Source organism: Beta vulgaris, chromosome 4 (assembly GCF_026745355.1).
Source record: "Beta vulgaris subsp. vulgaris cultivar EL10 chromosome 4, EL10.2, whole genome shotgun sequence".
Lineage (NCBI taxonomy): Eukaryota > Viridiplantae > Streptophyta > Magnoliopsida > Caryophyllales > Amaranthaceae > Beta > Beta vulgaris.
In genome coordinates, this window is record NC_079205.1 from 4,399,547 (window position 1) to 4,422,211 (window position 22,665).

At 39.7% G+C, this 22,665-nt stretch overlaps 1 protein-coding gene across 3 annotated transcripts; it reads right to left on the reverse strand.

Annotated features, from left to right (window-relative positions):
• Window positions 1-1,252: 1,252 nt before the first annotated feature.
• On the reverse strand, window positions 1,253-21,730 carry LOC104891660 (uncharacterized). 3 transcript variants are annotated; one of them, XM_057393877.1, is made up of 8 exons: window positions 21,410-21,730; window positions 15,778-17,397; window positions 15,531-15,690; window positions 14,377-14,531; window positions 8,819-9,513; window positions 7,176-7,958; window positions 2,181-5,269; window positions 1,808-2,064 (listed from the first exon to the last, which is right to left on the reverse strand). In XM_057393877.1, exons 2-8 carry the CDS (start codon window positions 17,324-17,326, stop codon window positions 1,959-1,961), a joined length of 6,537 nt encoding a protein of 2,178 aa, XP_057249860.1. In that variant the 5' UTR covers window positions 17,327-17,397; window positions 21,410-21,730; the 3' UTR covers window positions 1,808-1,958. The 3 variants fall into 3 exon arrangements, with proteins under 3 accessions (XP_057249858.1, XP_057249859.1, XP_057249860.1); XM_057393875.1 differs by having other exon boundaries at window positions 1,253-5,269; window positions 21,410-21,728; XM_057393876.1 differs by having other exon boundaries at window positions 1,253-5,269; window positions 15,778-17,428; window positions 21,410-21,728.
• Between the last annotated feature and the right edge of the window lie 935 nt (window positions 21,731-22,665).

Below are 22,665 nucleotides of genomic sequence, written 5' to 3' on the forward strand. Positions count from 1 at the left end.
TATATTATTCTCTTGGTAGTCTTCGTTTGATTATCATACCAGCGAACCAACAAATTGAGATTTGTACTTAATTTATTTTAAACAGTAGGTGTCAAACAACAAGAAAACATAGCAAGGAAAATTGGTTCCGGAAAAGACACAAATATTGTTGATGACATTTGGGTGGGAGGTAGATTAGTCCAATTCAACCAAATTAATTTAGCTACCTACATGAGAAGTACATCCTCTAAAACTAGCACCAATTTCATTGGTCAATACCAGATTTGGGAATGAAGCCCCTTCCCAAAGCGTGGACTGTGGACTATGCACTAGGGTGCACAATGCTCCTTGTGCACCCAAAAAGAACATACCATTTACATAAAAGAACACGAACTTTTTTTCAACAACTTTTCTACTTAAAAAAAAAAATTCACAACTTAAAATTAAAGAACGTGTAAATTTATATTTTGAAAAAGAAATTTTTAGTTGCAAAATTTAAGAAAGCAAATAACAATAATTTTTTAAAATTAGACTTTAAAAATGATAAAATTGTGCATAGTTTATAAAAGGGTGCATCATGCTCTACATGCACTTGGATGCATGTACTTATTTGCGGCCCCTTCCACCCCAACTCCCTCCCTCCCCAAAATACAACATCCCTACCGCCCTCAAGGCAGATAGTCACTCCAGCCAGCAAATCCCACCGGAAACAACTAAGTTAATCACCCTGCCACGAGACAGCACCCAATTACCCGAAACCCTTGATATCACCCCTGCCACGAGACAGCACCCAATGGGAAAAACAAGTAAATAAAGTGGCCAAGATAAAAGTATAACAAATGTTTCCTCGAATAGCAAGTTCCAAGTTAGATCCACAGAAGAAGGTTGAATCATCAGTAGCAGGCATAAAAGTGAAGAGCATGAATTTGCCCATTAAATAAATCATATTCCAAGGAAGGTGTAACTCATCAGCTATGTGGGTGCCTGGATGGAACATAAGAACCATTCAAATTCACGGTCATAACAAAGAGACAACGTAAAATCTTGACAAAGAATCCACAATGAACAGTCATGGTTAAACAATTCCCTGAAATCAGACAATATAAGCACACTGCACACATACAAACAAAAACAAAAAGCCCACAAAAATATTTCATGAAAGTAGGGAGCATTCTGAAAACGGCAAGGATGGCAGTTCAAGTTAACAGGGTGAATTTATGTACACTACTTTATGACAGAGTGAAGGCTTGAGAATTCGAATAACAACAAGAAATAGAAGAAATTAAACAACTTTATTAACAAAACAAAGACATTGCAAGTTTCATACAGAATAGCAGCCACAAGTTGCCACAGCAAGCTTGAAAGGTAGCAGAACCTCATGGAGACGATTACATTCGTACTCACAACCTAGGTTGCACATAGACGGATACGGGTACAGGTGCTGATTCGGGTATGGGGACATAAAACGGCGAGATTTTGAACTTTTAGGAATGGGTATGCGTACTCATACTGGATACGTATCGTATCGGGTACGGGTACGAATACGTGACCTAGAAGAAGTACCCATGCTACATAGCTCACAACAATATCATTTACAATAGGAGGGAGAGGGGTCATAGATTATTCCCTCCTGATCATAATAAATTAAACGCCTCAGACCTCTAGGAATGCTTCTGAAGATATGAACAGTGTCAATAGTTTCTAAATTAAATGAGAAGAAAGCCAACCAGTTTGCGGGATTGTTCGCTTCGTGCTGAACAAGTCTTACTTCCACAGGCTGAACAGGTTCTACTTCCACATTCCCATACGTAATGAGCATATTTTTACAGATTGTAATCAAGTGGTGCAAAGGGTGAAGTTCATCGGATGTTCCCAACAAAAGATCAACAACTGATTCTGAGCTTGTCTGCAGAATGACTTTATTATACCCAGAGTCTGATGTCATCTCCAGTCCTTCTTTGATTGCTTGAAGTTCAGCCTTAATAGCAGTACAAGCATCTAAATGAAATGAAAACCCCTTTATCCAATATCCCCGCATATCTCGCAGCAAGCCCCCAGCACCAGCAGAACCCTGGGTAGAATTCACTGCACCAGCAATATTGAGGGTCACATAACCAGGAGGAGGAGGAGCCCATCTCGCGTACATATTAAGAGTTGGCAAATTCAAAATTTCAAGCGAAAATGGATGTTTTGGGAAGTACTTTCGGATGTCCAGTAAACGGCATTCAATTATCTGCAAGTGCAAAGATGAGGGCCGGCAGTTCAAAGAATAACTTGCTGGGCAGATGCTGGAGAGACAGGGGAGTTGTTCAAGATGCAGGGTCAGTAATTCAGGAAGCTCGATCAACTTTTTTGATCCTACATTTTTTTCATTTTGATCCTCATAAAATATTTGCTCCAATTGATATGCTCGTATTATGATCACTGTTCGGAGTTGTGGAAGGCTTTGAGCAATGGAGAGTGGAAAGACATTCCTTAATCTGTCACATCCTTCAAGTTGAAGACACATCAGACAGGAGAAGAATGTGGTTGAGAAACTACTTGCACCACGTAATACAACTGAATCTTCCTCATTAGCTGCAGGTGCAATGATACTTTCCAAATTATCACAGTTGAAAATCAGCAAAGTTTCAAGTGAATATAGAGTTTTAGCCAGAGTATGTGTGAAGAGACTATTTCTTAAAGCCATAGACTTGTCTAATCTAAGGAAGCGAAGCTGGGATAGATCGATTAACTCGATGGGCCCTTTCAATATCAGTGCTAAATTTGGTAAGTGGTTCAACCACAAGTTCTGTATGTTTACCAGCACAGGTTCTTTATGTCCGAGTACTTCTTCTTCAAGATCAAACATCACTTCCATGCTGCAGTTCTCAAGATGTACACTGTGCATATAGGGAAAAAGTTTTGGTTTTACCATTGCACAGCCTTCCAGATGCAGCACTGCTGATGGTGGCCATGTCAGAACATAGGCAGCTGGGAGGACTCGGGAGAGGCATGGCAATTCTAAGAGCTGTAGAAGCTCCAACTGTGGAACCTCAATCAACTTGCTCTGCAAATATACTTCCACCCGGTCTTCATAGAATACTTGCTCCAGTTGATGTGCTCCTTTTATGTACACGATTCTGAGACTTGGCAGGCATCGAGCAACAGAGAGTGGAAAGATGTTTTTTAATCTAACACAACCTTCAATTTGGAGAGACCTTAAACAAGGGAAGCATGTGGCTGAAGTATTGATATAGTGTAGAGCAACACATTCTTCATTGTGACTAGGCTCAATTAGATTTTCCAACTCCTTCCAGTTAACAATTTTAATAGTTTCAAGGAAACATAGAGTTTGAGCTGTGGTACATGTGAAAATACTCTTCATCTGCAAGCTCCCACCATCATCTAGTATAATGTGTCTAAGTTGGGAAAGGTTTATCAACTCAGTGGGCCCCTTCCATATGCATGATAAATTGCGTGTGTTGGTCAACCACAGGAATTCTAAATTTAGATGTATAAGTTGTCCATTTTGAGCAGGAACTTGCTCAAGATCAAACAAAAACTCCACGCTACAGTTCTCAAAATGCACAAAGGGGAGATAAATTAACTTTTCTGGCTCTCTGATGGGGCACTCTTTTAACTCAAGCATAAATAATGGACTGATAAAAGCATAACCTGCTGGCCAAATCTGGGAGAGGAAAGGAATTTCTTCAAGATGCACAAGCTTCAATTCTGCAAGCTCAATGGACTTGCATTCCACATGTCCTTCTAGGTCTTCACTAAAGATTTCCTCCAGCTGGTGAGCTCGTTTCACATACACAGTTTCGAGTTTTGGCAAGCGTCGAGCAACAGAGAGTGGGAAGATGGTTCTTAGCCGATCACATCCTTGGACAAGGAGAGCCTTCAAATTTGGCAAGCATGTCACAGCAGAAGAGTTGCTCTGTTGTAATGCAGTGGCTTTCTGGTCAACTGCAGGATCAAAGATACTTTCTAACTCCATACAGTTGAACACCTCTATAATTTCAAGATACTGCAGGGTTTGAACCATTGAATGTGTGAAGATACACTTTGGGAAGGACTTTGAATCATTTAGTGTTATGTGGCGAAGGTAGGATAAATTAACCAACTGACATAAGGTATTTGTGTTTGGAAAAACAGACTGACAATATTGTGCGATATGATTTTGTTGAAGGTTATAAATCACTTTCATCTTGCAGTTCTCAATAGCCACCCTGGGCAGCTGTACAAATGATTGACAGCTCAAGACATAATCTGGAGGACAAATGCTGATAAGGTAAGGAAGTTCTTCCAATACGATCATCTTCAACTTAGGTAGCATAATATTCTTATCTCCTTCATATGCTTCCCGATCTTCAATAAACAACTGCTCAAGTTGTGATGCTCTTTTTATGTGCACCTTTTTGAGACGTGGAAGGTGTTGAGCAATGGAGAGAGGAAACAGGGTTTTTAACTTGTCACAACGTTCAACTTGTATTTGTTTCAAGTATGGCAAGCATGCGTGTGGTAAGTTACTCTGTGGTGCACAATATTCTTCTCGAGCAATGGGCTCAAAGCTAGTCTCTAAAAGCAATTCTTCACAACTATGCTCATATATACTCTCTACGGATTCTTCATCACTACTGCTAGACTTAGAGAAACTACTTAAACTTTCTTCTTCACCAATAGAATCAGAGATACTATCTAACTCCTTGCAGTTGTATACTTGTTGTAATGGGATCACTTCCAAATTCATCGAATTCCTTCTTGCTGATGCCATCTCAGCATGAAATATATTTTCTAGATTTGGACAGTCCTCAACTTTAAGAGACTTTAGGCATGGGAAATTTTGGACCATAAAGACAGGGAAAACACATTCCAACATTTCACAATTACCTACATAGAGGCTCTCCAGTTCACAAAAGCACCTCTCGTTCAAATATTGTGCTTCACAATCACCAGGCTCAATGATATTCTTCAACTCCTTGCAGTTGTAAACTCTTAAAGTTTTCAGGGAGCATAGAGTCCGAGAAATGCCGACTGTGAAGAGACTTTTGATTTCAGGGCAACTGTGTGCTTCTATCTCCGACAAATTACATAGATTGATAAACTCTGTGGGACCCTTCCATAAATACTTCAGATTGGGCATGTGACCCACCTTAAGTGCTCGTAACTCTGTGAGAACAGGCAGTCGAGCTTCTTCAACATGAAACACCTCTTCTACATTGGTAAAGTAGCTGTCAGGTTCCACCTCCAAATACGATAAGCTTTGTCCCACTCCAATTGGTAAAATTTTATTAGATGCCTCACCCTACAAGTATAAGAAAAATGTTACATTCTATCCGTTAGACCCCTCTTCCTAGAAAATATAGAGTGCATTCCTGTTCTATAAACAAATTCGGGTTTATAGTCGACAATAGAGACAATTTTTGGGATGGTTGATGTTTAAATGACAAATAAAGAAGAATGTACTTCTTTTGATTCGTTTCAGGAACCTCTATTAGCAACACTTTTATCGTTAAGATTGATATGTCATGAGAACTACATTTTCTAAATTTTACATGTTCAAAAGATATTCTTTTGTCAGAATTTCATTTTATTCCCACCCAGGGAGCAAATGATGCAACTATGCGAGGCAACTAGCAAGTTTCTCGAGATCAACGTGATTAGGCTCGAGTCTGTTGTGACAGACGCAATCAACGAAACCAATAATAATGAACAATCTACACAAGAATTAACGTGGTTCACTAACAATGTGTTAGCTACATCCAGAGCTGAGGAGAAACAGTTTTTACTAGGTTTAGGAGAGAGTATAAATTTTAGAATAATACGACAGCAGACGTTAATAATAGGCGAGACCGTCGTGCTAGGTTAATCCTAGCGCTAGATAATTAATTCAAGGCATATTTCAACAGAGTCGACAATTAATGATTCGAGTTGAACAACTCAATACTCGACTCAAAAAGCTCGCGAGAAAATCTAAAAAAATATGTAAAATTTTATGATAAAAAATTATTGTCAAACTATTAAAAAAATCCACAAAATAAAATTAAACTTAAATACAAAAGCTAAAAATTTGAAAAGTAAATCGCAAAAGGTAAACAAAGAATATTTAATAATTATTATTCTAATGCATGAGATGTAAGGAAAACCTAAAAACAAATATTAGCCGTTCATTTATCTTGTTTTATCTTCTTAAGACATTTGGTTGTTTTTTTTACTATGGTGGATCTTCGACTCTTGTTACATTTTGTCTTGGATCAGGTGATGGTTATTTTTCAATTGAAAATAGTAATGTATTGCCCAAAAAACGCCATGTACTTTCACAGACTAGTAACACTTAAGAGTCAACAATGGGCTAAGGACAAAAAAATGAAAAAGTAAATTTACGAACTAGAGTTTCGAGCTTGAACCGATTACGAGTTTGACCTCGATTTTTGGTTTTCGAGTTCAATACGAGCTTGATAATGTCGAGCTCGTGATTTTTCGAGTCGAGTCAAGATTAGATGTTGGATTCCGATTCTGAGTCGAGTTTAGCCAAACTCGAGCTCAACTAGCATCATTTACAGTTTTCACCCCTATTCCCACCTAATCGCAACCCTACATAACTAAAAACATATGATTACATTACAAAGAGCCTCTTTCCTATTAGTTGGATCATCTTTTTTTCCTTTCAATCACTAAGTTTAAGTGGTCACATTTAGGAAATCTTATCACAAACCAACACTGTATTAAGGTGGCACCTTTTTTCGGACTTAAAGAGTAGAAATCGAGACCGACCAATATTAGAATAATTGCAGTTTACTGATAACATGTAAGCCTTACCAGCAAGGACCTATTATAATGCATGAAGAGATGTGTATTCAGAGACACTGGTTAAGTAGACAAATCATAAATCATCGTGTCGTTTCACTTAAAGGTCAAAACAAGGTTCTATTAGGAAATATGGTCTCAGCACTCGCCATAAGCACAGTACATATCGGTTGTTATGAACCCCATCCTCATTCTATTCATGTACTAAAAATCATGAACTGCTTAAACCAATGGAATTACTAGTGACTGTAATTTCAAATAAAAAAACCAGTGATATTATTTCAATGTACATTGATATTCACATCGTGGGTCGGCAACTACAACTTGTGACAATTCAGTCCTGTATATTTACCAATTACTCCTGTAACTGTAAGAGGGTGAAGTTGAGAAAGGGAGATGCATACCTGATCTACTGCAAGTAAGACATCAGAAGCATGTTTGAATGTTGTTCCAGCTATCTTTAATCGAGCTAGAGATGCCAATATTAGATGCCAGTTAAATGCTGACAGAGGAACCAGTCTTGGTAGATCCACAAGCTCCAAAATTGTCAGATTCTTCATCAAGATGTCACGACTTTTAGCCAAGTTTTTTTGGCTATCTACAAATATATCCTCGAGCATAGGGCAGTTTTTGATGTACATTGTTTCAAGTTTTGGAAGGCCCTGAGCAACAAAAGACATTGGCAGGATGCTCTTTAATTTGTCGCAAGATTCTATCCAGATACTTTTGATATTCTGGAAGCTTGTTTGTGGCGTAGAGGAAGGTAGACCCCCCAAGGCATCATATTGATCATCTTGAGATATGATAGTTTCTAGTGCCCTGCAATTATTTATTGATAAATATTGTAATTTTGACAAACTCTGGGCAAGAGTGTGTGTCAAAAGATTTGACAACTTATCACATTTATAAAGCTCAAGTGTTTTTAATTTGTGGAGGCAGTAATTCAGCTGAGAGCCTTTCCATACGCACTTCAATTCAGGCAAGCCTTTTAAGCGTAACTCGATTAAGTTTGTGAGTTTCCCGTCGCATTTCTCATTGTTGATTTCTAGAAGTGGAAAAATCTCTTCCAAGGCATGACAATCACTAATTATCACCTTACTTAAAGAGATTAGGCTTCTCAGCATTGCTTCAAGAATCATGGTACGCAACTGAGCATCACCATGCTCATTGATGAGCTCCTGCTCCTCCTAAAAGAAAAAAGTTAGCTTTAGTTCATCATAAGTATTGTATTGGGTGAACTGCAACAAACCATACAACGACACATAAGCTCACAAGCATTTAAGATGATTTTCTAATCCATGAATACAAGAACCAAGGAAATGAGAGAGTTAAAGGAAAGTGGGTCCTCTATTTGACTTTTGGGTGGAAAGAGAAAGTTGTTTACAAACATGTATTAAACCAAATGGACCTATATGGTGTGGCGAGGGAGGATAAAAGTGAAAAAGAGTTACTAAATATGGAATAAAGTAAAACAGGGAAGGATTTTGTGGAGCAAATTCAGTTCAGTTCAGTTAGTTTCCTTTCAAGTTTTAATTCAATTTTATTCAGTTCAGACGAATAAAGTTTAGTTTAGTTACAAATTAAGTTCAGTTTAGTTCAGTCCAAAAGCAGTCCAAAAGAACAGACCTTAGTTTCTCTTAAAAATAAATATCTAGTTCGAAGTTAAAGAAAAAGAAGAAAAAAAAAAAAACACCCTTCCCTTTCCACGTTGCCTATGTCTGTTAACCCCGAACCCTCCACTCTCCGTCTTCTTCTGTGACAAATCCTCCCTACCGCGATTAGCCATCCCCTGCCAAGGTGAGAAGAGAAAGGGAGGGGGAATGAGAAAGGAGTAGATAATAGAGGAGAGAGAGTGAGTGGAACAGGGGTTGTTTTCTTTTATAAAGAGGAATTCTTAATACAATTTCAAAAGTTCCAAAAATAAAGTGTAGAATTTTCTGATTAGGGAGTAATTCTAACAGCATTAAAGTCGTGAAAGAAAATATTTTTACTAAAACATTGATGAAACAAGGTATGCAATATCGTGTTGATTGAGAGTTATTCATACCAATTGACAGGGGATTAATGCCAGCTGATGTGCTCTTATTGTTTCCACATTGTACACATACTTAAGCGTGCCACAGGACGATATATTCAATTCTTCTAACTCTGGTGCAAGTGAAAGAATGTCCGGAACAATGTTCCCCAACCGAGGGCATTCCATGATCCGAGCATGCCTTAGGTTTCCTAGGTAGTTTAAAGGATGGCCATAGCACATCTTGCGCAGCTGCTGCATTCTACATAACGAAAGTTCAACCAAATTGGGTAGTACTTTGCTGTTGTTAAGAGACGCAGTCCTCGTCATATCGATAAGACACTCAAGACTCTCAAAACTCCACAGACGGAGTAGCCTAAGATTCTGAAAACCTGAATTATCAAGTTGAGGAAACAGGTTTATGATTCCCTGCGTTGGTTCCTTGTGTATCTCAAGATGCTCTACACCTGGCAACAACTGCTTCAAAACCTCCATTGGCAACTCATTTAGATCAACCAGTCCCAATATTCTTGACCTCCTAAGGTCATCTTGCAACTTCTCAATCCAATACGGAATAGGAGAACGAGAAGTCATAAACCAGCCGGTAAAGACAGTCAAACAAGGCAAAAACCTTAGATCAGAAAGAAAAGCATTACTCCAGTTTGTGTTATGATGTATAGGGGTATATAACTCCTCTAACTTTGATAATCTTGATATTAAGTTGCAGGGTATCTGATACGCATATATACTTTAGTGGCAAGTTTCCTTGTAGATAATATTCTTTGTATAGCGGTTTCCTATTATGTACACATATATATATTGTAAAGTGATCAATGAGAAAGGCAAGCTTTAACCTAATATTATATTTCACATGGTATCGGAGCCCTATTTTTTCTCTCTCTCTCGCTTCCGCCTTTTTTTTCCCAGCCGCCGCCGCCTCATGGCCGGCGACAAAGACTCCGGCGAGTCGTCCTTTCCTAAACCTGATATCAATAGCCCTTTTTTCTCAGCCATGGCGATCGTCCTGGCGATTTTATCACCCCCTCTCGTCTTACGCACGATAACTTTGAAGATTGGTCGGGGGATCTCTTGCTCGCGCTTCAAGCCAGGCGCAAAATCGGTTTTCTTGACGGTACCATCACCGGCCCCGTCGCCCCCTACACCGAGTCCGATTGGCTCACGGTTAATGCCATGTTGGTTTCGTGGATGATGAACACTATTTCTCCTGAGGTTAAAGGTACGCTTACTAAGTTTCGTGAGGCTCGTAAATTATGGCTTCATCTTAAAACTCGCTTTGCTACTGTTAATGGCCCCCGAATTCATCAAATAAAATCTAGTATTGCAAAGTGTGAACAAACTAAATCCATGAGTGTTTCCACGTATTATGCAAATTGAATGTATTGTGGGAAGAATTATCGAAACATGAACCCTTAATTACATGTACTTGTTGTGTGGCGTGTCAAGCGGGGCCGAACATGAGGCTCGTCGGGAAACGCAGAAATTACATGACTTTCTTATGGGTTTATATTCTGAATTTTATGCTCGTTTGCGTACCCAAATATTGTCTACTGAGCCCCTTCCTTCCCTTGACCGTGCGTACCATTTAGTGGTGCAAGAGGAGCGTGTACGCACGGCCAAGGCCACGGTGGATGACGCCCCACCTGCTCTCGGTTCACTGTCCGGGCTGCTGCTGGCCGTGGCAGGGGTTCCACGGACCGAACCCCGTGTTCTCATTGTCACAAAACCGGCCACGATATTTCTCGTTGTTGGACTTTGTTAGCTTGTTCTCATTGCAAAAAGCATGGCCATGATGTTAGTACATGCTATGAATTGGTGGGTTATCCTGAGGGCATGGATCCCAAGTCTCGTGCCTCGAAGCCATCTCTCGGCCGTGGGCGTGGCGCTGTTAAGCCACGGCTCATGCTGTGGCTACTCCTTCTTCGACCGATGATCCTCATCATTTTCACTCCTGAGCAGTGGAAGCTTTAGCTGGTATATTTGGTTCTGCTAAGGTTTCTGATGATCGTCTTAGCGGTACGTTTCTTTCCACTTCCTGGATTATTGATAGTGGTGCTACGCATCATGTTACTGGTGATATCTCTGGCATGTTTGATTTGGTTTCTATTTCTTCCTGCCCTGTTGGTCTCCCAATGGTAGCACTGTTGTGGCTACTCAAAAGGGGTCGGTTCGCTTGTCTGATTCTATTACTTTGCATAATGTTCTTCTTGTTCCTCAGTTTAGTTGTAGTTTACTTTCGGTTGCACAACTGACTAATGATTTGCAGTGTTTTGTTCAATTTAACTCTTCCATGTGTGCTATACAGGACCGCATGAAGGAGCTGATTGGAACGGGTCGTAGGGTGGATGGGCTATACTACTTCAACGGAGGTGACAGTGTGCATTCAGTGGCTGTGAATGGTGCTTCTGCGGAGTTTGATTTGTGCATCGTCGTATGGGTCATCCTTCGGAGAAAGTGGTGAAGTTACTTCCTCCCCTATGTGGTCATGTGGGTAGTTTGTCGAATAAAGCTTGTGAAGTTTGTTTTCGTGCTAAGCATACTAGAGACAAGTTTCCTTTGAGTGATAGTAAGGCTAGTAGAATTTTTGAAAAGATTCACTGTGATTTGTGGGGTCCTTACAGACATGTATCATCTTGTGGTGCTCGTTATTTTTTGACTATTGTTGATGATTTTTCTAGAGCTGTTTGGGTTTATTTGATGGAGGATAAAACTGAGGTGTTTGGTATGTTTATGAATTTTGTAGCTATGGTTGAGCGTCAATTTTCTCAAACTATTAAAGTTGTTCAAAGTGATAATGGAACTGAATTCAATTGCTTGATTGATTATTTCTCTGCTTCTGGCATTATTTTTCAAACCTCTTGTGTTGCTACTCCTCAACAAAATGGGAGAGTGGAACGCAAACATCAACATATCTTGAATGTTGGCCGTGCTCTTCGCTTTCAAGCTCATCTTCCTATTTATTTTTGGGGGAAAGTGTTCTTGCTGCAGCTCATTTAATTAACCGCACCCCTTCTCCTCTCTTACAAAATAAATCTCCATTTGATATTCTCTTTGGTTTTTCCCCTGCTTATGCTGCTATTCGTACCTTTGGGTGTCTCTGTTTTGCTCATAATCACAAAACCAAAGGTGACAAGTTTGCTAGTCGTAGTCGGAAATGTGTGTTTGTTGGTTATCCTTTTGGGAAGAAGGGATGGAGGTTGTATGATCTTGACTCCAAAGAATTTTTTGTTTCTCGGGATGTTAAATTTTTTGAAGATGTGTATCCCTTTGCTTCTCCTGATGATGTTAATATTGATGTTCACACTGTGGTGCGCCCTTATGATGACTTGGTGCATTTTGATTTTGCTGAGTTTGATCCTATTCATGAGCCCTCACATATCCCACCACGATGTACCCAAATGTACCCACAAATGAGCCTACACTTCTCCCTTGCCCACAAATGATCCTCCACCTTCTCCCTTGTCACAAATGAGCCCTTGCCCACAAATGAGCTTTCCTCTCCCGTCTCTCGGTCCACAACCGAACCGATTCAGCCCATAAATCCACCGCCGCCCAACCGTCTCTTCTCCCCTATCGCCCGAGCAGTCCGGACCTGCCTCTCCTCTCTCTTCGCCCGCACCTGCTGGGCCGCCCGCGGCATCACCCGGTCCAGCTGCACCTGGGGCCGCCGCTTTTTCTGCCTCCAAATGATTTGGGCCGTGGGTTGAGGACTAAGGTCCCTTCCGTTTTGCTCAAAGATTATGTTACGCACACTGTCGTCTCTGATGGCCCTTCTGTCTCTACTGCCTCTCCATCTTCTCCTTCAGGTACTCCCTATCCTATAGCTCATTACATAAATTGTTCAAATTTTTTCTGCAAATTATTTGAAGTTTGTTGCAGCTGTTGTTTCTACCTGAACCGGCGTCTTTCAAGGAGGCTATGCGAAGTGATGGATGGCAGGCATCCATGCAGGATGAAATACAGGCTTTAGAAGCTAATGGTACTTGGACTCTGGAGGAGCTTCCTCCTGGGAAACGAGCTTTGGGGAGTCAGTGGGTTATGCACAAATTTCATTCTACTGGTGAGGTTGAGCGCCTCAAATCTCGCCTGGTTGTGTTGGGTAATCATCAGGAGGCTGGCATTGATTATACTGAGACTTTTGCTCCTGTTGCTAAAATGACCACTGTTCGGGCTTTCTTGGCTATTGCTGCTTCCAAAAATTGGGAACTTCATCAAATGGATGTTCATAATGCCTTTCTTCATGGTGACTTGGAGGAGGAGGTTTATATGAAGCTTCCTCCTGGTTTTGCTTCTTCTAATCCCAATCTGGTTTGTCGTCTCCGCAAGTCTCTCTATGGCTTGAAGCAAGCTCCTCGTTGTTGGTTTGCTAAACTGGTTACCGCTTTGCGTGATTATGGTTTTCTGCAGTCTTACTCTGATTATTCTCTCTTCACTTACACTCGTCAGTCTACTCAGCTTAATGTGCTTGTTTATGTTGATGACCTCATCATTTCTGGTAATGATTCTGCAGCGCTTTCGTCCTTCAAAGCTTACTTGTCTGATTGCTTTAAAATGAAGGATTTGGGGTCGCTAAAGTATTTTCTTGGCATTGAGGTGGCTCGTAGCTCTTCTGGTATCTTTCTCTGTCAGCGCAAGTATACTCTTGACATCATTTCTGAGACTGGTTTGTTAGGTTCTAAACCGTGTGGGTTTCCTATTGAGCAGCATCATCAGCTTGCTCTTGCTTCTGGCCCCTTGCTGTCAGATCCTGCGGCCTATCGTCGTCTTGTAGGTCGCCTCATTTACTTGGCTGTCACACGTCCTGATTTAGCTTACTCAGTTCATGTCTTGTCTCAGTTCATGCAGGAACCCCGTAGCGAGCACTGGGATGCTGCTTTACGTGTGGTTCGTTATTTGAAGGGTACTCCTGGTCAGGGTATTCTTTTTGCGCGCCGACAGTGCGCTGTCTTGCAGGGGTGGTGTGATTCTGATTGGGCTGCATGTCCCATCACCGTCGTTCTCTCTCGGGTTGGCTGGTTTTCTTAGGTTCTTCTCCTATTTCCTGGAAGACTAAGAAACAGCACACCGTTTCTCGCTCGTCTGCTGAAGCTGAGTATCGCTCTATGGCCTCCATCACTTGTGAGTTAAAGTGGTTGAAGGCGTTGTTATTGAGCTTGGGTGTTCATCATCCCAAGGCTATTCCTCTGTACTGTGATAGTCAGTCTGCCTTACATATTGCGAAGAACCCTGTTTTTCATGAGCGCAAACAAATATTGAGGTGGATTGTCATTTTGTTCGGGATGCAATCATTGATGGCCTTATCTCTCCTTCTTATGTTTCCACCAAGGCCCAGCTTGCTGATATATTTACTAAGGCTCTTGGGAAGACACAGTTTGATTTGTTATTATCCAAGTTGGGCATTCTTGATCCTACCCATGTCCAACTTGAGGGGGGTGATACGCATATATACTTTAGTGGCAAGTTTCCTTGTAGATAATATTCTTTTGTATAGCGGTTTCCTATTATGTACACATATATATATTGTAAAGTGATCAATGAGAAAGGCAAGCTTTAACCTAATATTATATTTCACAGTATCAGTTCCAGATGATAGCATTCAGATAGATCCAGCACTCTCAAGTTGCAAAGCTCCCCTATCCATTCTGGCAACACCGTTTGAGAAATAGGAAAACTTAACTCGAGAATCTCCAGGTTCTTCAATTTGCAAATTATAGACATTTCACTATTCCTGAAACAGCCAGCACGAGATAATTATATTCCTACAACTTTTACCAATTTTCAGTTTCGACGGCAATTTTTTGGCTATCAACCTGTCCTTTTATCCGTGCATGGTAAATCATATAGATGCTCTTAAACATGTTCATGTTTCCTGCTTTGCATGAAATAACTACAAAAGCAATTTATATAGTACTCCAAATGACAATCACACATATTTTATTTTTTAAAAAAAAAAAAAACCTTTCCATGGTCTCCAATACAAAATGGCTCAGGAACCTCTAAAGACTCTACCGCCAATTAGATCCAACCAACATTGACACCATGAGAGGGGGTACAGGGAGACAGCAGTGTATCCAAGAGAGGAAGAAGAATCTCATAAGTGAACTTTTTCGGTCTTCCCTTATTCTCTTCTTTCATATATTTCATCCATCATAAACTTCGATTATGTAATTGAAGTCCAATTTTTTTATAATATTCTTTTTATCTCTCTTTGGCATGATTAACATCTCGTGCATCTCTTAGTCTTTTCATTCTGTACGCAGGACAAGCATACAACATAGCACAATATATTTGCCCACTCTCAATTATTTATTAGTTCTCAACTTTACTTTTGCTATCACATATTGGTTGTCACTTAAGTTATATCACCTTATTATCACCTGTAGTTTGTTATCATAATGTACTACAAGCCGAAAGAAAAGGGAAAATAACTAAGGAAGGGGAAAAGGATACGAATATACAAATGCTCAAGCATGGGATCAACTGCCTTCAAACCCCAAGGTTTTGGGGGCACAGGTCATGTTCTCATCCCTCTCCCTAAGATAAGGAGTTAAAAAAAGTGTCTCTTCGCCACTTTGGTCTTCACATGTCTCTCAGCTATCAGCTCTATCTTTTTTTAGCACATGCATTGTAAACCTAAAGTGAAACTCTATATATCCATGCTGCATTTACAATGATTTGGGTACACTATGATGATGCATATGAAATAACTTCAAAACTGGCTAATTACCTCATATATCGGCCTAAAAGATGAAGCGTTTTGAGATTGACAAGATGTTGGAGCGAAACTGGTGCCAATAACTCGATATTATCTTCATTGTCCCATTTAGATCTAGTCCCAAAACTAATGTCCAGAACCCGTAAATAACATGTTTGTCTGAAGAAGTTACCTGTCAACATCATATGAGCAATTCTGATAAGCAAGGAGTTCCATTTCAGACAAAATTGAAATTGTCTTAAACTTCTGAGCAGATTACCTGGCAAAGTTGTAGGACTAATTCGCATTATCAGGATTTCCAATTTCGGACACTCTAATTCTTCAGGAAATTGACCATCTATATCCCAAGAATTTAGTGAAACTCCAATTGCTTTTTCATACACGTCTTTCCTCCTGAACTCTTTTAAACAGGAGGGCACAAGAAAGAGGCCATCTAACTTAGTTATCCACAATGCAACATCACGAACCATATCATGCATTTTGACACAAGAGAAAGAAGTGGCAGCGTAAAGATGATCAGTGAAAGAAACAGAGGACAACAAGCAAGCATTTTCAAGTTGCTGGACAGAGGTAAGAATCTTTCGTCTTGCTTGATCAACTGATTCAACATTTTGATACAACCACAGTCCATGTGCACACCTCACTAGGTCTTCCACCTTTATCTCACTATCCTCCGGATACAAAGAACATAATATAAAGCACCTTTGGGTATCTTCATCTTCCAAATAATCGTAACTTAGTTTCAAACAAGCATAAATATCGCTATCAACGCTTTCTACATCGACAAAGCTAGATTTGGAAAGCTTTCGAGTTGCATCTTCATAGTCCTCTAAACTTTTATCCTTAAGTGCACTTCCAACCGTAATAACAGCAAGTGGCAAGCCTGCACACTCACTAACAATCATCTTTGCCTTGCTCTTGAGGTTGGGCCTCTGTTGCAGTCCTGCATACTTATTGAACAAAGCCAATGCTTCTGCTTCTTCTATCACATCTAAACGTATTACAAATGTGCAATCCATTTCCTCACAGACTTTCTGAAGTCGTGAAGTAAGAATTATCTTGGATCCTTTGTAATTTGATTGTGAAGGGATTCCAATACGCTCCATGTCAATCAATTCCCATACATCATCCAGAATAAGTAAGATCTTACTCTCTTTCTGGAATCTTCTTTGAAGCTCATTTCCTCTGCCAAACTCAGTATCGTCTTTGAATTTCAAATCTAGCATATCACCAAGCATACCTTGGATGTTTCTAATATTAGGACTTTGGGACACTGTTGCCATGACCACTTGACTAAATAACTTCTTATCTTTAGCATTCTTACCTATTTCCACCACCAATTTAGTCTTCCCAACGCCTCCCATCCCAATGATGCCAATGATGCCAACTTTCTCATCCTCCAAGCCTTCCATAATCCTATCATAAGCAGATCTCCTAGACCTAAATTCGACAAAATTATCGCGCCACAAAAGTTCAATTCCTTTAGTTTCTGCAGGAAAACAAACACATAGTACATTCTTTCCTTGAGAAAGAAGTTTGCTAACAAGATTTTTCATTTCCAGGACATCCTTTTTTGACTTTTTTATTTGGCAATTAAGAGGAAACAATCTTTTCATCGAGGTTGACTTAGATTTTTCATCGGCTAGCCAATTAGTTTTCATGGTGACACCAACGTTGTGGACATCTTCTAACCACTGATTAACTTGTTCATCAATCTCCTCTCCAGCCTCCGTAGCTCTCTTGAGTTGTTCTTGCACCTCCCTTTCTATACGCTTCAACTCTTCAGCTTCTATACGTAGTTCTTCCATAATTAATGATAGTTATGGAGCAAATTGAAGTTTATGGAGCAAAACAGCAAATCTTGTATCACTGGCAATCTCTGTCATGACATGTCAGATAGAACAGTATCACTGAGTTTCTGAAACACAAACATTACTAAGAAAAATAGCATCCAAAGTTTTACTAATTTATTTTGGCAAGTCAAAACTTAATCCCAAGAGAAGAATAAGGGTGTATTCTTTTCACTTGAAAATGACTCAATTTACCTAGAACTTATCCAAACCTAAACTTACCTAGACTTATTTGGACTTCTTTTAGTGTCTAATGAACATTTTTTCGGCAGACTTGATTGAAATTAATCTGAAATCATAACTTGTTTATAGTTCTCTAAACAAGGTTATTCTAATAAATTCAGATAAGTAATAAGTTCCAATTAAAGCTACTCAAGCTTAATTCACAACTACATAGATTCTAAAAAAATTTAGCTAAGTCAAATCACATAATGGGAAGGTCAGCAACAGTAGAACACACCTACATATAGAGCTCAATAAAGCCATATACTGTATTATAATTAATAATACAATGCACCTTCCATTGCATAATTTACAACCTACATGTAATTGAATGGTCTCAGGTAGTTAATAATTACCATTATTTTATCTTAATATATACGTTCACTGTATCTAATTTCTATATAAACATAGCAGTTTGATTTTCACGCTTGCCAATACACAACTTTGACCATTAATATCTTTAATCATCTATTAGTTTAAATTGTATAAAGTAGATATTTTGAAAATATACATTGATATTAATCCAACAACATTTTACAGTGACATTTTGTTTAGATATCAATAAAAAAAGTTGGTCCAAATTAGTATACAAATTGTGGAAAAGTCAAAGTTAAGCATTTATCTAGAAATGGAGGAAGCATTAATACTTATTATGTTTCTAAAAATACTTCAATGACAGTATTTTTGAAGACAAATCAAACAATATATTTTTATAGTATAAATCTTTATACACCCTCCGTATTCAAGTAAGTGCAAAAGACTAGCATCTAATTACCTAAAACCTAATAATTAAGGTTGGCCTAGTTGGTTGCAGGCCCTCCTTCCAACCCTATTACAAGAGTTCGATTATTTCCCCTTGCAAAGTGGGATCTTAAATTCCTCCAACTTACAAGGGATTTTTATCTTACCTGAAAAAATAAGATAAATTATTACCTAGATACCTTATCAGGTAGTATTTGGTCACTAACCAAACTCTTACCTTAAAAGTTCGATCATATAAGTCTTAAAATGGAATCTTGCCAATCTGGTGTTTGGGATAGAGATCCTTTTATTCTCCTCTCTACTCTCGATCAATCTGCCCACTCACCCGCACATGCCAGACCAAATTGTGGGAGTTAAGAGGTGGTCTTTCTCCTTACATTTAAAAATTAGAAACCCTTACCAAGTGGCTTCAGAGGGGTCTCACACACATGAGACACATGAGCGACTGCTCATAGCCCTGATTTTAAGGGGCTCCACCTATATATTTTATTTTTATGTGTTTATTAGATGGAAAAATGTTTCTACCTTTTTTATTCCAAAATTTAGCTTGGCTCACTTGGTAGGAATTCCACCTCATGAGCTCAACGGCCCATTTGGTAGTCGTTAATAAAATACGGTAATGGGAATGAATTTTAAGTAGGAAAAATTGATTTTATCAGTCCCAACTATAGGCGCCCTGATAAAAACAGTCCCAACTTTTGTTTTTTATTGTTCAGTCCCAACTTTTGGGGGTATTTTACAATACCAGTCCCAGCAGGTTTCTAACCTGCTGTAGCAGGTAAACTTGCCAAAAAAAACAATTCCCTTTTTTTTTCTATCTTCTTCTTCCTCTTTCCTCTCTCCTCTCTTCACTGCTCCCCCCACCCCCTAACAACCCCAGCCCCCCAGCCCACCACCCCACCACCAACCCCGACCCCACCAGCCCCACCAGCCCCCTCCCCCGAAACCACCAACACCAGTCCACCAGCTCCCTCCCCCGCAGCCACCACCCCTCCCCCACCCCTGCAGTCCCCTCCCCTGCAACTGCCGCACCCCTCCCCCTTCCCCACCCCCGCAGCCCCTCCCCTTCCCACCCCCCGCAGCCCCCTCCCCTTCCCCTACAACTACCGCAGCACCCCCACCCCCTTTCCCCACCCCCCGCAGCCCCCTCCCTTCTTCTGCAACCGCCGCACAACCCCCTCCCCTTCCCTTCTCCTCCCCTCCCCTTCCCCCGCAAATGCCGCTAACCCCCTCCCCTTCCCCCGCAAACGTCACTAAACCCCCTCCCCTTCCCCCGCAAACGTCGCTAAACCCCCTCCCCTTCCATTCCCCGCAAAAGCCGCAAACACCCTCTGAAATGCCAAAAAAAACCGACTGTGCGCGAAGGGACGGGGAGGGGAGGGGGGTTACGCGACCGGCGGGGAAGGGGAGGGGACGGCGCGACTAGCGGGGAGGGGGAGAGGTTGCTGGGTGGTGGGGCTAGGGTTGTTAAGGGTGGTGGGTTAGGGGAGAGAGAGGGGTGGTTAGAGCAGGGGAGGAAAGGTGGCAAGGGAGGGGGAAGGGGAGGAAGGAGAGAGAAAGATGAGTTAAAATAGTAAAAAAAAAAAAAAAAAAAATTGTTGAAAAAAATTGACCTCTTCAACCGGTTACTTGTTAACCTGGACCATTATTGTAAAATACCCCCAAAGTTGGGACTGTTTTTATCAGGGCGCCCATAGTTGGGACTGATAAAATCAATTTTTCCTTTTAAGTATAATTTTATTAGGGAAGCACCCTCAAAATTTCCACGGGGAAACATTTTTTCTCCATGGGCAAGCAATCCCACCCCTAAACTTGTGTTTTTGTTTATAAGGGGAAGCAATTTTCATTACCACGCATTACCACCTACAAGGTGGTATTAGATGGAAATGAAAATTCAAGAGAGAAAAAGGACACTTTAGAATAAATTAGCATTACCATGAGAATGGACAATGATATTTTTCACAAATTTACACGCAAATTCATTCCTATTACCACCATTTATGACCAACTACCAAATGAACTGCAATGGGTTCGAATCCCACCAAGTGAGGAGTAATTGGAGGAGAATTCCCCTTACAACTCCCCCTCCTTCCAAATTTCTGCAGTTCTAGCATAGAGATTATTCATCTTACCAAATCAAATATATATATATATATACTTTTTTTCATATATCATAGCTTATCTTAGTCTTATGTTTGGTATATCTTTAACATTTTGTTATATCTGAGGTGTCTTCTCCCCGAAAATGAAAATAACATCGAAGTATATGATAAAGTTGATACAGACATTTGGGTGAAGAAAAAGCTTTGCAGTCACAGAAATACTTAAAAAAAGCGAAAAGAAATTACATGCACACATAGATGTAGCCAAGTAAATCTGCAAATGAAAAGAATTTGATACCCTTTTTTTCTCTCTCCCCTCTCTCCTCTCTACTTTCAAAAACCCTAGCCTCCATTGTTGATTTTCAAAGGGGCTTCCATCGGTTTTTACCGTTGGAAAGCCCCCACCTTTGGTTTTTTATTTGTTTTTAGGTTTCCAATAACAATTTCTCCCTCGAAAGACAGGGTTTTCGATCTACTTCGTAAGAAAAGGTTTTTCGATCTCCTTCGAAAGACAAGGTTTTTCGACCTCCTTCGAAAGACAGGGTTTTTCTCCTCTTTTAGAGGGGGAATTTCTACAGGTTACAATCCGGGATACTAGATCTAATGGATTGCCGTGAAATTATTTTGTTGGTGAAGAATTATGCGGGATCTCAAAGGTTATCAATTTTTCGAATACGGTTAGATGAATCCGACGGAAATCATCCTCTCGACTACAAGGGATCGTTAGATTGTCTCTCCAACAAGGCTGTATTTTCCAGCGATATAAGCGGGAGATGTTCCACATTGCAAGATTTGTTTGACGATCGTAGTTTTTATGAAGGAAATTTTTGTTTGATTCAACTTATGTATTTGTTTGATTCGATTGCTTATGTAGATGTCGTATGACTTTTTATTTATGAATTAATTTTACTATTCAAAAAAAAAAAAAAAAGTAAATCTGCAAATTAAAGCTCACCTTAAAAGAAATATATGGTTAGCTGTTGTCTTCCATTGGAGAATCAGCGGAAGCAATATGCATATTAATGCCAAATTTTTGAACTGGAAGTGGAAATAAAGTCAACGAGACACAGAGTGAGAGAGAAAGAAGGAAGAGGAGAGAGATTAACAAGTCTAATAATCCAATTTGCGGTGAGGGAAAGTGACCGGAAACGGAAGCAAACATTTTTGAGACGCAATTGGACTTGTAAATTAAAGTCAAACACAAAATAATTTGATTTTGAGGAGAGAGAAACGAGAGTGACATGATTTTGGAGTAGTTTGACTGTTTGAGACTTTTTGAGGATCGGGTACTGCCGACTCGGTAATGGTAATGTGTTGTTTCTTGTTTGTAATTCAATGGTACGGGTGGCAAGGGTATGTTAATATATTTATTTAGAGATTGTGATTAGGAAAAATTGTGAAATAGTACTTTTTATAACACTGATTTTGTGAATTAGTATTTTTATTGTTTAATTTTGTCAACTAGTACCTTTAAGTTGTTTAATCTTTTATTTTCAGTACATTTACTATCATTTCCGGCCAAAATAGTCAACATTCCGATGTTGACTCCAAATTTCCCACCAAATTTTGCGCGTGTGTTGCACATTACGTCTTTTAACTCCTTGCTCCCACTCGCCCAAAATTCTTCTCCCATTTAAATCAATCTCTTTCCCAAAAAACAGAAACCTTAACCGATTTCATCAAAATTTTCCCTGCCTCACCCTAAATTTTACCTTGTGAAAGAGAATTCCTTTGTTTAGATTCGTTGTTTTGTGGTCCCCAAAGCCAAAATTCAGTACCTTTACACACAAGGATGATGACTCAACTTAGCAGAACAACCCAAAGGAAAAAAGAGACGGAGAGGAGAGAGAATGTGAGAAGAGACAGAGAATTTACTGAAAATGAATAGAGGTTGGTGAGAAAGTAAAGATGGAAGATGAAAGAGTGGAAAATTGAACAATAAAGGCAAAATTTAGTGGGAAATTGAGAAAGTAAAGATGGAGTTAAAAGAGGAGAGTGAGAGCCACTCCATCAGAAGCAAAAAAAGGCAAAATTTAGTGGGAAATTTGGAGTCAACATCGGAATGTTGACTATTTTGGCCGGAAATATTAGTAAAGGTACTGAAAATAAAAGATTAAACAATTTAAAGGTACTAGTTGACAAAATTAAACAATAAAGGTACTAGTTCACAAAATCAGTGTTATAAAAGGTACTTTTTCACAATTTTTCCTT

Coding starts and splice junctions, on each gene's coding strand:
- LOC104891660 (XM_057393875.1), bottom strand. CDS start 17,326: ATGGAAGAACTACGTATAGAAGCTGAAGAGTTGAAGCGTATAGAAAGG. Junction 14,532..15,530: donor CTTTTAGGCCGATATATGAG/GTAATTAGCCAG, acceptor TGGCTGTTTCAG/GAATAGTGAAATGTCTATAA. Junction 9,514..14,376: donor CTATCATCTGGAACTGATAC/TGTGAAATATAA, acceptor CGTATCAGATAC/CCTGCAACTTAATATCAAGA.